Source organism: Oncorhynchus gorbuscha, linkage group LG03 (assembly GCF_021184085.1).
Source record: "Oncorhynchus gorbuscha isolate QuinsamMale2020 ecotype Even-year linkage group LG03, OgorEven_v1.0, whole genome shotgun sequence".
In the NCBI taxonomy this organism is placed as follows: domain Eukaryota; kingdom Metazoa; phylum Chordata; class Actinopteri; order Salmoniformes; family Salmonidae; genus Oncorhynchus; species Oncorhynchus gorbuscha.
This window is the reverse complement of record NC_060175.1, coordinates 85,774,700-85,790,102: the sequence shown is the minus strand read 5'-3', so window position 1 is coordinate 85,790,102 and position 15,403 is coordinate 85,774,700. Positions and strand designations below refer to the sequence as shown.

Below are 15,403 nucleotides of genomic sequence, written 5' to 3'. Positions count from 1 at the left end.
GAGTGAGGAGCATGGGAACTCTATAATAACACCACTGCCTGAGTGCTCTAGTGTAGAGTGAGTGAGGAGCATGGGAACTCTATAATAACACCACTGCCTGAGTCCTCTAGTCTAGAGTGAGTGAGGAGCATGGGAACTCTATAATAACACCACTGCCTGAGTCCTCTAGTCTAGAGTGAGTGAGGAGCATGGGAACTCTATAATAACACCACTGCCTGAGTGCTCTAGTGTAGAGTGAGTGAGGAGCATGGGAACTCTATAATAACACCACTGCCTGAGTGCTCTAGTCTAGAGTGAGTGAGGAGCATGGGAACTCTATAATAACACCACTGCCTGAGTGCTCTAGTCTAGAGTGAGTGAGGAGCATGGGAACTCTATAATAACACCACTGCCTGAGTCCTCTAGTCTAGAGTGAGTGAGGAGCATGGAAACTCTATAATAACACCACTGCCTGAGTCCTCTAGTCTAGAGTGAGTGAGGAGCATGGGAACTCTATAATAACACCACTGCCTGAGTCCTCTAGTCTAGAGTGAGTGAGGAACATGGGAACTCTATAATAACACCACTGCCTGAGTGCTCTAGTCTAGAGTGAGTGAGGAGCATGGGAACTCTATAATAACACCACTGCCTGAGTGCTCTAGTCTAGAGTGAGTGAGGAGCATGGGAACTCTATAATAACACCACTGCCTGAGTGCTCTAGTCTAGAGTGAGTGAGGAGCATGGGAACTCTATAATAACACCACTGCCTGAGTGCTCTAGTCTAGAGTGAGTGAGGAGCATGGGAACTCTGTAATAACACCACTGCCTGAGTCCTCTAGTCTAGAGTGAGTGAGGAGCATGGAAACTCTATAATAACACCACTGCCTGAGTCCTCTAGTCTAGAGTGAGTGAGGAGCATGGGAACTCTATAATAACACCACTGCCTGAGTCCTCTAGTCTAGAGTGAGTGAGGAGCATGGGAACTCTATAATAACACCACTGCCTGAGTCTCTAGTCTAGAGTGAGTGAGGAGCATGGGAACTCTATAATAACATCACTGCCTGAGTGCTCTAGTCTAGAGTGAGTGAGGAGCATGGGTACTCTATAATAACACCATTGCATGAGTCCTCTAGTCTAGAGTAGGTGAGGAGCATGGGAACTCTATAATAACACCACAGCCTGATTCCTCTAGTCTAGAGTGAGTGAGGAGCATGGGAACTCTATAATAACACCACTGCCTGAGTCCTCTAGTCTAGAGTGAGTGAGGAGCATGGGAACTCTATAATAACACCACTGCCTGAGTGCTCTAGTCTAGAGTGAGTGAGGAGCATGGGAACTCTATAATAACACCACTGCCTGAGTCTTCTAGTCTAGAGTGAGTGAGGAGCATGGGTACTCTATAATAACACCATTGCCTGAGTCCTCTAGTCTAGAGTAGGTGAGGAGCATGGGAACTCTATAATAACACCACAGCCTGATTCCTCTAGTCTAGAGTGAGTGAGGAGCATGGGAACTCTATAATAACACCACTGCCTGAGTCCTCTAGTCTAGAGTGAGTGAGGAGCATGGGAACTCTATAATAACACCACTGCCTGAGTCCTCTAGTCTAGAGTGAGTGGGGAGCATGGGAACTCTATAATAACACCACTGCCTGAGTCCTCTAGTCTAGAGTGAGTGAGGAGCATGGGTACTCTATAATAACACCACTGCCTGAGTCCTCTAGTCTAGAGTGAGTGAGGAGCATGGGTACTCTATAATAACACCATTGCCTGAGTCCTCTAGTCTAGAGTAGGTGAGGAGCATGGGTACTCTATAATAACACCACTGCCTGAGTCCTCTAGTCTCGAGTGAGTGAGGAGCATGGGTACTCTATAATAACACCATTGCCTGAGTCCTCTAGTCTAGAGTAGGTGAGGAGCATGGGAACTCTATAATAACACCACTGCCTGAGTCCTCTAGTCTAGAGTGAGTGAGGAGCATGGGTACTCTATAATAACACCACTGCCTGAGTCCTCTTGTCTAGAGTAGGTGAGGAGCATGGGAACTCTATAATAACACCACAGCCTGAACACTCTAAGGTAAGTGAGGATCATGCATGCTAAGCATATGGCGAATGTGACAACACCTCTACCTGTCCCAATCATCCTCTGCTCCACTGTGACTCTCATTAACAGCACTCTGGGACCATATGTGTTGGGGTCCCTGCTGACATTGTAGTTGGTCTATAGGTCTCCTGAGTGTCACCCTGTCACCCCCCTCCCCACACATGTTAGCCATCTGCTCTCGCTCTTTGAGCTGCTGGGCTGAACTGAAAAACAGGCCAACAGGACAAAATTCTACAGGCTCGTTCATCCTATACAGCCAGTGCAGACACTACATAGATACTACATAGACACTACATAACACCTTAATAAGTGAGAAGGGAACAACAGTACTAATATCAACACATCGGGTATAGTCTAAAGTCCAAAGCTTCAAGTGATGTGTGTGAGGACTTTTGGAGCACTCAGTGCAGTAGAGAACAGCTCTCTGTCCTAGCCGAGGGATACGAGGCCACTGTCTATTTCCCTGCAGATACACACTGCACAGGCTGAGCGAGCGCAACACAGACACACGGTCTTATATCAATCTATTTTGGAGACATTAGGTAACTCTATGATAGATTGGGCGAACAAGGTACAAGGAGCTTATCAAGCACGTACATTACATGACCAAAATTCCGTCGACACCTGAGCTTCCACTCTTCTGGGAAGAGCTTCCACTCTTCTGGGAAGGCTTTCCACTCGATGTTGGAACATTGCTGTGGGGACTTGCTTCCATTCAGCCACAAGAGCATTAGTGAGGTCAGGCACTGATGTTGGGCGATTAGGCCTGGCTCTCAGTCGGTGTTCCAAGTGTGTTTGATGGGGTTGAGGTCAGTGAACCAAGCCTAGCCCGAACCATCAAAATTAGCCCCAGACCATTATTCCTCATCCACCAAACTATACAGTTGGCACTATGCATTGGGGCAGGTAGGACTACCAGATGGAGAAGCATGAGTCATCACTCCAGAGAACGTGTTTCCACTGCTCCAGTGTCCAATGGGGGCAAGCTTTACACCACTCTAGCCAACATTTGGCATTGCACATGGTGATCTTAGGCTTGTGCGCTGCTGCTCGGTCACAGAAACACATTTCTACATTTTAGAATAATAGTGAAGACATAAAAACTATTAATTAACACATATGGAATCAAGTAGTAACCAAGAACGTGTTAAACCAATCAAAATATATTTTATATTTGAGTTTCTTCAAAGTAGCCAACATCCAAGCTGAATCACATCCGGCCATGATTGGGAGTCTCATAGGGTGGTGCATAATTGGACCAGCGTCATCCGGATTTGGCCGGGGTAGGCCATCATTGTAAATAAGAATTTGTTCTTAACTGACTTGCCTAGTTAAAAAAAGGTTAAATATATATATTTTTTAAATGCCTTGATGACAGCTTTACACACTCTTGGAATTCTCTCAACCAGCTTCATAAAGTAGTCAGTCACCTGGAAAGCATTTAAATTAACAGGTGTGCCTTGTTAAAAGTTCATTTGTGGAATTTCTTTCCTTCTTAATGCGTTTGAGCCAATCAGTTGTGTTGGAACAAGGTCGGGTTGGTATACAGAAGATTGCCCTATTTGGTAAAAGACCAAGTCCATATTATGGCAAGAACAGCTCAAATAAGCAAAGAGAAACGACAGTCCCTCATTACTTTAAGGCATGAAGGTCAGTCAAATGTGGAACATTTCAAGAACTTTTAACATTTCTTCAAGTGCAGTCGCAAAAACCATCAAGCGCTATGATGACACTGACTCTCATGAGGACCACCACAGGAAAGGAAGACCCAGAGTTACCTCTGCTGCAGAGGATAAGTTCATCAGAGCTCCAGCCTCAGAAATTTCAGCCCAAATAACTGCTTCACAGAGTTCAAGTAACAGACATCTCAACATCAACTGTTCAGAGGAGACTGCGTGAATCAGGCCTTCATGGTCGAATTGCTGCAAAGAAACTAAAAACTAGACACTTGCTTGGGCCAAGAAACACTAGAAATTGACAATAGACCGGTGGAAATCTGTCCTTTGGTCTGGAGTCCAAATTTTAGATTTTTGGTTCCAACCTCCATGTCTTTGTGAGACGCAGTGAACGGTGAACGGATTATCTCCACATGTGTAGTTACCACCATAAAGCATGGAGCAGGAGGTGTGATGATGTGGGGGTGTTTTGCTTGTGACACTGTCAGTGATTTATTTAGAATTCAAGGCACACTTAACCAGCATGGCTACCACAGCATTCTGCAGCGATACGCCATCTCATCTGGTTTGGGCTTAGTGGAACTATCATTTGTTTTTCAACAGGACAATGACCCAACACACCTCCAGGCTGTGTAAGGGCTATTTGACCAAGAAGGAGAGTGATGAAGTGCTGCATCAGATGACCTGGCCTCCACAATCACCGTACCTCAACCCAATTGAGATGGTTGGTGATGAGTTGGACTGCAGATTGAAGGAAAAGCAGCCAACAAGTGCTCAGCATATGTGGGAACTCCTTCAAGACAGCTGGAAAAGCATTCCATGTGAAGCTGGTTGAGAGAATGCCTAGAGTGTGCAAAGCTGTCATCAAGGCAATGGGTGGCTACTTTGAAGAATCTAAAATCCAAAATATAGTTTTATTTGTTGAAAACGTTTTTGGTACTACAGTTGAAGTCGGAAGTTTACATACACCTTACACTTCAAATACACTTAAACTCACATTTTCACAATTCTTATGTTATTTCATAGTTTTGATGTCTTCACTATTATTCTACAATATGGAAAATAGTCAATATAAAGAAAAATCATTGAATGAGTAGGTGTGTCCAAACTTTTGACTGGTACTGTATAGTGTTTTTGCAGTTAATTAGCTCTCAATGTATGATGTAGTAGCATGGAGTGGAAGGCATGTGGAAGGCCACAGGAGACTAGCTAAGCATCAATGATGAATATTCTGCCCCCCTTATCCACAGTTTCACTACAAATGTGTTTCCTACCAGACTCTCCTCGGCCTCCCTATAGGCATCACCATACAGCAATGCTATGTCTGGCCGTTGATATGGCGAGAATCTGCTAGAAGTCCAGGTAGTCTGCTGGGACCCCAGTGTTCTTAGGAGTGAAAGAGAATAGTCTGGATAATAACAAATAACAACAACAAATCACAAAGACCTAGACTAGCACTGCTTCTTTAAGACGAATGGACTGCTGGGGCCCGGTGTTTACATTCTCTGTGTAGAGCTATGGGTTGGCAGAGTGTGAGCTGACACCTTTAATCATCCTCACAGTCACATACCAACCTGTGTGTCTTCTAATCCCAATCAAACCTATTGGACCTCATCATTATCTCTATGATGCTACTGTAGCAAATGCCCACATGCTCTGTACCAATTAAAGACTGTGGCTATATCAAACCCCCACATGCTCTGTACCAATTAAAGACTGTGGCTATATCAAACCCCCACATGTTCTGTACAAATTAAAGACTGTGGCTATATCAAACCCACACATGTTCTGTACCAATTAAAGACTGTGGCTATATCAAACCCCTACATGTAGCCTAATTGAAAGGCTATGGCTATATCAAACCCCCACATGTAGCCTAATTGAAAGGCTATGGCTATATCAAACCCCCACATGTAGCCTAATTGAAAGGCTGTGGCTATATCAAACCCCCACACGTAGCCTAATTGAAAGGCTATGGCTATATCAAACCCCTACATGTAGCCTAATTGAAAGGCTGTGGCTATATCAAACCCCTACATGTAGCCTAATTGAAAGGCTGTGGCTATATCAAACCCCCACATGTAGCCTAATTGAAAGGCTATGGCTATATCAAACCCCCACATGTAGCCTAATTGAAAGGCTATGGCTATATCAAACCCCCACACGTAGCCTAATTGAAAGGCTATGGCTAAAGCAAACCCCTACATGTAGCCTAATTGAAAGGCTATGGCTATATCAAACCCCCACATGTAGCCTAATTGAAAGGCTATGGCTATATCAAACCCCCACATGTAGCCTAATTGAAAGGCTATGGCTATATCAAACCCCCACATGTAGCCTAATTGAAAGGCTATGGCTATATCAAACCCCCACATGTAGCCTAATTGAAAGGCTATGGCTATATCAAACCCCCACATGTAGCCTAATTGTAAGGCTATGGCTATATCAAACCCCCACACATAGCCTAATTGAAAGGCTATGGCTATATCAAACCCCCACATGTAGCCTAATTGAAAGGCTATGGCTATATCAAACCCCCACATGTAGCCTAATTGAAAGGCTATGGCTATATCAAACCCCACATGTAGCCTAATTGAAAGGCTATGGCTATATCAAACCCCCACACATAGCCTAATTGAAAGGCTATGGCTATATCAAACCCCCACATGTAGCCTAATTGAAAGGCTATGGCTATATCAAACCCCCACATGTAGCCTAATTGAAAGGCTATGGCTATATCAAACCCCCACATGTAGCCTAATTGAAAGGCTATGGCTATATCTATAAACCCCCACATGTAGCCTAATTGAAAGGCTATGGCTATATCAAACCCCCACATGTAGCCTAATTGAAAGGCTATGGCTATATCAAACCCCCACATGTAGCCTAATTGAAAGGCTATGGCTATATCAAACCCCACATGTAGCCTAATTGAAAGGCTATGGCTATATCAAACCCCACATGTAGCCTACTTGAAAGAAAGGCTATGGCTATATCAAACCCCCACATGTAGCCTAATTGAAAGGCTATGGCTATATCAAACCCCCACATGTAGCCTAATTGAAAGGCTATGGCTATATCAAACCCCACATGTAGCCTAATTGAAAGGCTATGGCTATATCAAACCCCACATGTAGCCTAATTGAAAGGCTATGGCTATATCAAACCCCCACATGTAGCCTAATTGAAAGGCTATGGCTATATCAAATCCCCACATGTAGCCTAATTGAAAGGCTATGGCTATATCAAACCCCCACATGTAGCCTAATTGAAAGGCTATGGCTATATCAAACCCCTACATGTAGCCTAATTGAAAGGCTATGGCTATATCAAATCCCCACATGTAGCCTAATTGAAAGGCTATGGCTATATCAAACCCCCACATGTAGCCTAATTGAAAGGCTATGGCTATATCAAACCCCCACATGTAGCCTAATTGAAAGGCTATGGCTATATCAAACCCCCACATGTAGCCTAATTGAAAGTCTATGGCTATATCAAACCCCCACATGTAGCCTAATTGAAAGTCTATGGCTATATCAAACCCCCACATGTAGCCTAATTGAAAGTCTATGGCTATATCAAACCCCCACACGTAGCCTAATTGAAAGGCTATGGCTATATCAAACCCCCACATGTAGCCTAATTGAAAGGCTATGGCTATATCAAACCCCCACACGTAGCCTAATTGAAAGGCTATGGCTATATCAAACCCCCACATGTAGCCTAATTGAAAGGCTATGGCTATATCAATCCCCTACATGTAGCCTAATTGAAAGGCTATGGCTATATCAAACCCCCACACGTACCCTAATTGAAAGGCTATGGCTATATCAAACCCCCACATATACTGATCTAAGAAGGCTGAGGACCAACCTCAGCAACCCCCCACATGTAGCTAAGTAATAAGACCAGTCCTACCTCTGTCTGAGTCTGTGATTGTGCAGTATATTATCTTGATTGACAGAAGCTGGTATTTGTGTCTGTCTAAAGGAAGAGGTTGCGAGGCCATCTGGCACAGGCCCACACAGCTGGGACCCACGGGATCACTGATAATCAAAGGCCAAGTTCCCTTTCTTTGGCATAATGACCAGCTTTGTTGGTTCTGAACATTGTGTTTTTTCTTTAATAGTGTTGTCCTCTTCCTTCAGCTTGTAATGGGTCTACGTGCAGTATTCTTTCTCCTGGACAGAGTATAGAATATTATATAATAATAATAATAATATATGCCATTTAGCAGACGCTTTTATCCAAAAGCGACTTACAGTCATGTGTGCATACATTCTACGTATGGGTGGTCCCGGGGATCGAACCGACTACCCTGGCGTTACAAGCGCCATGCTCTACCAACTGAGCTACAGAAGGACCACATATTGATGAGAGGTTTGAAAAGACCAAGGATTAAGACCACCGAAATAAGATAAGGTAATCTCCTCTCAGTTTTCAATTTCATCTCAATTCTCTTTGAGAGAGTGCATTCATTTCAAAATAAAACTTTGACCCAGTTTAAACCCATTGTGTCAGCTTAAACCCAACAAAGTAACACAAACAACAGCAAGGGTTAGCATGGGTCAAAACCAGAAGAACACCAGACATTTCCTACTGAGAACACGACATACAATCCAATGTCATGTAGTGATTATAGGGGTAAATGAGAATAGAAGTGCAGTCTATTGATGTGGCTTTTATTATTGTAATTTCAATGTTGTTGTTTTAACAAACCTCGCTATATATTAACATTGTTTTATAACCCTGGGACCATTGCAAATCAATTCTGCAGGAGCAAATCTATTTAGCATTGATTGCACTGTAATGGTTAACAAGAACAGTAGCCTATATATCATCAGAATGATGTAGAAAATGTAGGCTATTCACCTCCTGTTGCAACATATTTGTAATCTCCACCCGGCACAGTGAGAAGAGGACTGGCCACCCCTCATTGCCAGGTTCCTCTCTAGGTTTCTTCCTAGGTTTTGGCCTTTCTAGGGAGTTTTTCCTAGCCAACGTGCTTCAACACCTGCATTGCTTGCTGTTTGGGGTTTTAGGCTGGGTTTCTGTACAGCACTTTGAGATATCAGCTGATGTACGAAGGGTTTTATAAATACATTTGATTTAAAACAACACACATTTAGTCAAAGCACTTCCTCTATCAGTGTCTTGTTCAGTTAGAAGCCGACCGTTTATGCAACGGGTTCTTCTATAGGATTTTACATACATAAAAATAGAGGAGCAAACAGCTCCACAGTTTAAATAAGAAAATCCAGAGACATTAGTCTGTCTACTCCTAATATGGAAGTCCTGTCTGGCAAGGTTGTAAATAAGCTCATCAGGTAGCATGCGTCTGACCTCATGGCATCAGTCCAGGTCCCGGGGAGAGGCAGGTCAATTTCAATTCAACATCAAGACTGAGGAGGTACTCTATATTTCGGACTGCTCTACTAGCCAGTGAAATGCCGCGAGAAGAGACAACACAAAGAGGAATTACTGCTTGTAATCTGCTACAACAGAAAATGACAAATATCTGCTTTACTAATTCCTACACATAACCTATGATTATAGCAGATGATGCTGTGCACCATAAAATGTGGCACATAAGAAATCACACTCGACCTGTACATATATTGGAGGCAGAATACTAAATGATACAATACTAGCGAGATCAATGCAGTGATATAGTCCATCAGCCTGTGGCCTAGGGTTTCCCAAACACGGTCCTGGGGCCCCCTGTGTGCACATTTTGGTTTTTGCCCTTGCACTACACAGCTGATTAAAATAATCAAAGCTTGAGTGGATTTGAATCAGCTGTGTAGTGCTGGCAAAACAACAACAACATGCAAGACTACATTTCTTACATGTTTTTACAGGGGAGTCTGCAGATGAACCCTCACTCCTACTGATGAACCAACTAGTATATTATGACCAAGATTTCTCATTCATGTGTGTTCTGCCCCAAAACATTCCATTGGCTTATATGGTAGGAGGGCTGAGAGTCACTGGACTAAATCAATCAACATGCACCAGTCCATAGTCCTTGAGAAAGCAGGCTTTTCATAGATCAAGACCATTTTCTAAATGCTGCTGGCAAACAGGTTTCCAACTATCCACAGTGTTAACCAACAGATCCACAAAATGTGGACTGGACAAAATGTTTCTGGAATTACTGTCCAAAACATAATAAATGCTGAGTAGTTTATAAGTGCTGAATGTCATAAGAATGAATTGCATTCATACAGAAAATTGCATGCCTACAATGTATTTTATGCTTGAAGCCACAGAAGTAAAATCTAATGATGAGGACTAATTGGAGAGAAAAAAGCAAGTCAAATGGGTGGAGTAAGAAGCAGGACTGCACTCCATCAATTGCGTTAGAGGTCCCTTTAAACATTCTCAAGAGCTGTAATCTGACCTGTAGTTAGAGAGCTTTAGCACTCACACCAAATCCATTACACCATATTCTCTTTCACATTTTAGTAATTTACCAGGCACTCTTATCCAGAGCAACTTACAGGAGATGTTGGGGTTAAGTGCCTTGCTCAAGGGAACATCGACAGATGTTTCACCGAGTTGGCTCGGGGATCCGAAACAGAGACCTTTGGGTTAATGGCCCAATGCTCCTAACCGTTAGGGTACCTGCTGCCCATACAACACTTCTCAGCTATATTAAATGCTGCTTTCATAGTCCTACAGTATCGTAGCCCTAAAACCATGACAATTCTATCGTAAACATGACACATGGAAAAACACTATGACAAATGACAACACAATACCCCATGAAGCTGTATGAAAGCACAGCTTACACTTGTTAATCAGCCAAACAAAAATCCAAAATCACTGCATGTGTCACAGCAGTGTAAAGTAATAGTTCTGACTTGAGGTATGATATGTTTATGACATCATCTCTGCAAGTAATAGTCCCCACTGTTGTGTTGGAAACACACAACTATTGACAGTATACTGCGCTCAGCCTGACTAAAGGCTGATAGTAAAGGGTTAGCTATTAAAACTTATTCGGGATCGGTGTCCCGACCACGGGACGGTTGAGCTAACGTAGGCTAATGCGATTAGCATGAGGTAATAAGTAACAAGAACATTTCCCAGGACATAGACATACGGTATATGATATTGGCAAAAAGCTTAAATTATGATTAATCTAACTGCACTGTCCAATTGATAGTAGCTATTACAGTGAAATAATACCATGCTATTGTTTGAGGAGAGTGCACAGTTTTGAACATGAAAAGTTATTAATAAACAAATTAGGCACATTTGAGCAGTCTTGGTACAACATTTTTAACAGAAATGCAATGGTTCATTGGATCAGTCTAGAACTTTGCACATAAACTGATGCCATCTAGTGGCCAAAATCGAAATTTCAGCTAGGCTGGAATAATACATTATGGCCTTTCTCTTGCATTTCAAAGATTATGGTACAAAAGAAATACAAAAGAATGGTTGTTTTTTTTCTTTGCTTGATCTTTTACCAGATCTATTGTGTTATATTCTACTACATTTCTCTCACTTTTCCACACACCTCAACGTGTTTCCTTTCAAATGGTACCAATAATATACATATCCTTGCTTCAGGGCCCGAGTTACAGGCAGTTAGATTTGGGTATGTCATTTTAGGCAAAAATTGGAGAAAAAAAAGGGGCAGATCCTAATGACCACAAATGATATGGTAAAGCTATTGAAGAGTCACACACATTTCTTTGCTCAAAAATGTTAAGAGAAAGTTAACGGGAATGTTACATCTTTCTAAACACTTCAGTCTTGTTGATTATGTGTGTGAACATGAATTTGGTCCTCACAAGTTGCCTCCGCAGCTTAAGGAGAAGCATAGAGAAGAGATACAAATGAACCCTTTTCTCTAAAGAGACATTTACATTTACTCCTTCCACAGGTTCTAGTACTGTAAAGCCATGCCCTGGGATAAAGCCATGCCCTGGGATAAAGCCATGCCCTGGGATAAAGCCATGCCCTGGGATAAAGCGTTGCCCTGGGGAAAAAAACATGCCCTGGGGTAAAGTCATGCCCTGGGGTAAAGTCATGCACTGGTAAGCATTTCCACTTCACTGGAGCAGCTCTCATTACATAAAACATTTGTAAATGGACAAACTCCTGCAGCATTATATTATTACAACTGCATTTGAAACAAACTATGCTTGGCAAATTACAATAGCCTCTCTGCTTTCTGTGTTTTGTCATCATTACTATTAAGAATTGACATCTGCCAACGTCTGTTTCTTACAGCATAAACTGCCTGCACATGCTACTATAAAGTTATGTTATTCTGAGTCATGTAGCACCAAAGTCAACAGGGCTTTTTTAGAGGGTTAAGAATAGATGAGCAACAAGTATCATTTTGGAGAGGGGAATTGGCCTATACATGAGTGATAGGCTACATTCAGAGTGTACATTCAAACTAACAGAACTGTTATACAGTTATTAATCACGACTGGAGGACCTCAAATAATAATATAGTATGTGTCCTGCAGACGTTTCACAATACAAGGGTTAATGTCGCTATCCATGGTTCTGAAGCATCCCTGTCTCAACTGTTAGAGTCGCTATCCAAAGCCCTGTGGATCTGAAACAGTTATTGCATACAGGTGGAATATGATGCTAGCCTACAAGTGATGCCTTTTTAATCACTGTTACACTTGAAATACTTTGTCCCATGGCTTCAGCGTTATGCTGCATAAGTGTTTTGTTACTACAGAGCTGTTCATGGTTTTCTAATAGGGCATTTCCCTCTTGTTACTCATGTATTTTAAAAGTCTAGCGCAGTCAGGCTAGGATGCTGTCGAATCCTGTTGTTCGGTCATGCTATCCGTTTAGCTTCGATCACTAAATGATATCCATCTTGCGTGTTTCTGCATGCTTTCAATGGCACAGGCCACAGTTGTGAAACTGGTTTGGTCTCGTTGTATTAGCACGCGAGAACTACTAAATAAGTCAGTTACTATTCATTAGTTTTCTAGCATCAACTAAGCACGCAAAAGATAGCCTGCTTTAGCCTACCTGATCAACTTGCTTTTGAGTTTCAGAAGGATGACGCGGTGGACAGCGAAATTAGCGCTCGTGTGTTGTGCACGTGAAAGAAACCCCCTTGCTACCGGCACTAGAGTTAAGACATGCTGGTTTTCAGGCTTTTTGAGAGTATCTTGTTCGTAGGCTATAAATAAACTGTCGATAATCTTGCTTTGTGAGTAATACTTAATACTTATTACTCACAAATGGGATAGTAAGCTGTGAACCCATGCTGCAATTTGAAGCCCTTGCATGTTAAGGATAGTGCTGAAACAAATACTAAGCCTCCGTTTAATTGACTTTGTAAAAAAAAATGAAGGCATAAAACGAGACAGATTTGAAAAAGTACAGAGAAACAAGCTAGTTCCACACCAACTACTCTACTGCTACAGTGTGAAATGAAGGAGACAGTCACAGACAGTAACACTAAACATTTTGAGAAAGCACACAACAAAACATTCTCAACAATAGTAGGCTAAACGATGAGACATACTGATGAACGTGACATGCTAGTACTCGTCTAGAAACAATACAGAGTCAGCATTTGAGTAAAACGTCTAAAGCGTGTGTGACTTAACTTCTCCTGTTAGTCTCCAGAAGATAACACACAGATACACCACAACACCGCTCAAAAAATACTCTAAACACATCTAACCTTCTACTTCATTTTCCATTGGTAGAGTCCCCCTGAAAAGCCAGACTGTTTCCCTTCTCTTTAGGAAGAGCAGATGTCATTCACTGGCATCCTGACCAAAGTCCAAGCATGCTGCATTTCATTTATGTGCACAGTTAGCCAATTCCCACAGTTTCTTGGTATTAAAATGATGCTATGAGTAAAACAATATCCTTGGTGTGTAGAAGAAGATCAATAGAGCACTCATCAACAATATAACAAAGTGGAACACCGACGCGAGGGGAGAGAGAGAGAGAGAGAGAGAGAGAGAGAGAGAGAGAGAGAGAGAGAGAGAGAGAGAGAGGGCAAAAAAGACCACTCACTACTCTCTCTATCATAGCCCCCTCCCCTACACTTCATTCCCTCCTACCCCCTCCTTCCCATGCTGCGCTTCTCTCTCCTCAGTCCCCCACTAGCCTGCAGTAAAATAAAATACATTGTTGCGAGTAGACGTCGTCGTGCGCACGTGCCGCAGGTAAACAGATGCCCTAGTTTCTCCTCCAGCTGTCGGGCTTTTAAAAGCTCGAGCCCCCTTGGCGCTCTCATTACTATTAATACATTTCGCTTTTACTTTGTAATTTTCAACTGCCGACCAACAACCAAACTGAGGTGTGTACACGTTTTGTACAAGTCGTTTTTTCTCTCGTTTGATTTGATCTTATGGAGAAAATATTCGACGCAGCCTGATATGTTGCCTACTTCGGTTCATTGTCACTTAATGTGGGTTTGCCTTCAAATGAGCACTTATCTCCAGTGGTAAATGTCAGCTCCAGTCTACATTGAAATCATTGATTTGAAGCAAACCGCTTGTTGCCCTGTATGTCTGCGCTAGGTTGCCGTATTTACCTAACAATGACCCCACAGTCCCATGCTGTTTTAGGATGGTAGGTCGTTTTTCTACACCTGTTTACTTTCAGATTAGATGGAAAACCACCAGGAGCGGTGAGCAGCTCTGTATAGCCTAATTTGGCGCGCACTGTCTTCCTAACGAACCAGTACCCGGGTAGTGAGCGCCACCGGGACCGTCTAGGACAATGTACAGATAATTATTAACGGGTAAAAGGCTGTTCTCCAGCTCCGACACCTCAGAGTTTTCTGTCCTGTCCATGGCTCCGTACCTGCAGTGCTGCAGAGGAAGGAAAAGTGCCCCCTCCCCCACTCTGCATTATGACAAATCAAAGCAGGCAGGCAGCTGTGCCATTAGCACAGCATAGCACCGCTTCAGAATGAACGGAATGGGAATTATATTATTAAGGCTATTGAGTGGTCAAATTATGGGTCATTACAGGCACGCAAATGGATAGTGTCGCATATCTGGACTTGAGTCTTTTCTGGGTTACATTTATCTGTGGTGAAGCACGTGCAGAATGTAATTCCTGCTGTGTTATACAATGCAACTAACTGCTTCATGCAGTGAATTTGGTGTAAATATGATTTTATTTTATTTTAATAGAATCATTTATGGTGCTGTAAATGGCAATATTTGATGTAGTTTATAGTAATCCATAGTTAGTGTTGTTGGAAAGTAAATACATTTCATATGAACTTTCAGGACCTTGGAGAGCACCCATTATTGTACTGGATGATACTAGTGTATAATAATAATAATATATGCCATTTAGCAGACGCTTTTATCCAAAGCGACTTACAGTCATGTGTGCATACATTCTACGTATGGGTGGTCCCGGGAATCGAACCCACTACCCTGGCGTTACAAGCGCCATGCTCTACCAACTGAGCTACAGAAGGTCAAATTGTTATTTTTTCACATGTCACTGAGGTAACTCAATCAGCATGTCACTGAGATTACTCAATCAGCATGTCACTGAGATTACTCAATCAGAATGTCACCGAGACTACTCAATCAGCAGGTCACTGAGATTACTCAACCAGCATGTCACTGAGATTACTCAATCAGCATGTCACTGAGATTACTCAAT

At 42.5% G+C, this 15,403-nt stretch overlaps 1 protein-coding gene across 6 annotated transcripts in view; it reads right to left on the bottom strand.

The window, feature by feature from the left end:
* LOC124032085 (calmodulin-binding transcription activator 1-like) overlaps positions 1-15,403 on the bottom strand; it is a 67,553-nt gene that overhangs the window by 40,425 nt on the left and 11,725 nt on the right. Inside the window, exon 1 of one of the 6 annotated variants that reach the window (XM_046344162.1) lies at positions 13,446-13,694. The exons of the other annotated variants lie outside the window; for them this stretch is intronic. Within the exon in view, the coding sequence (XP_046200118.1) occupies positions 13,446-13,464 (19 nt within the window). The 5' untranslated portion in view covers positions 13,465-13,694. Of the gene's footprint in view, positions 1-13,445; positions 13,695-15,403 lie in introns of those variants that run through there. 6 annotated transcript variants of the gene reach the window in all.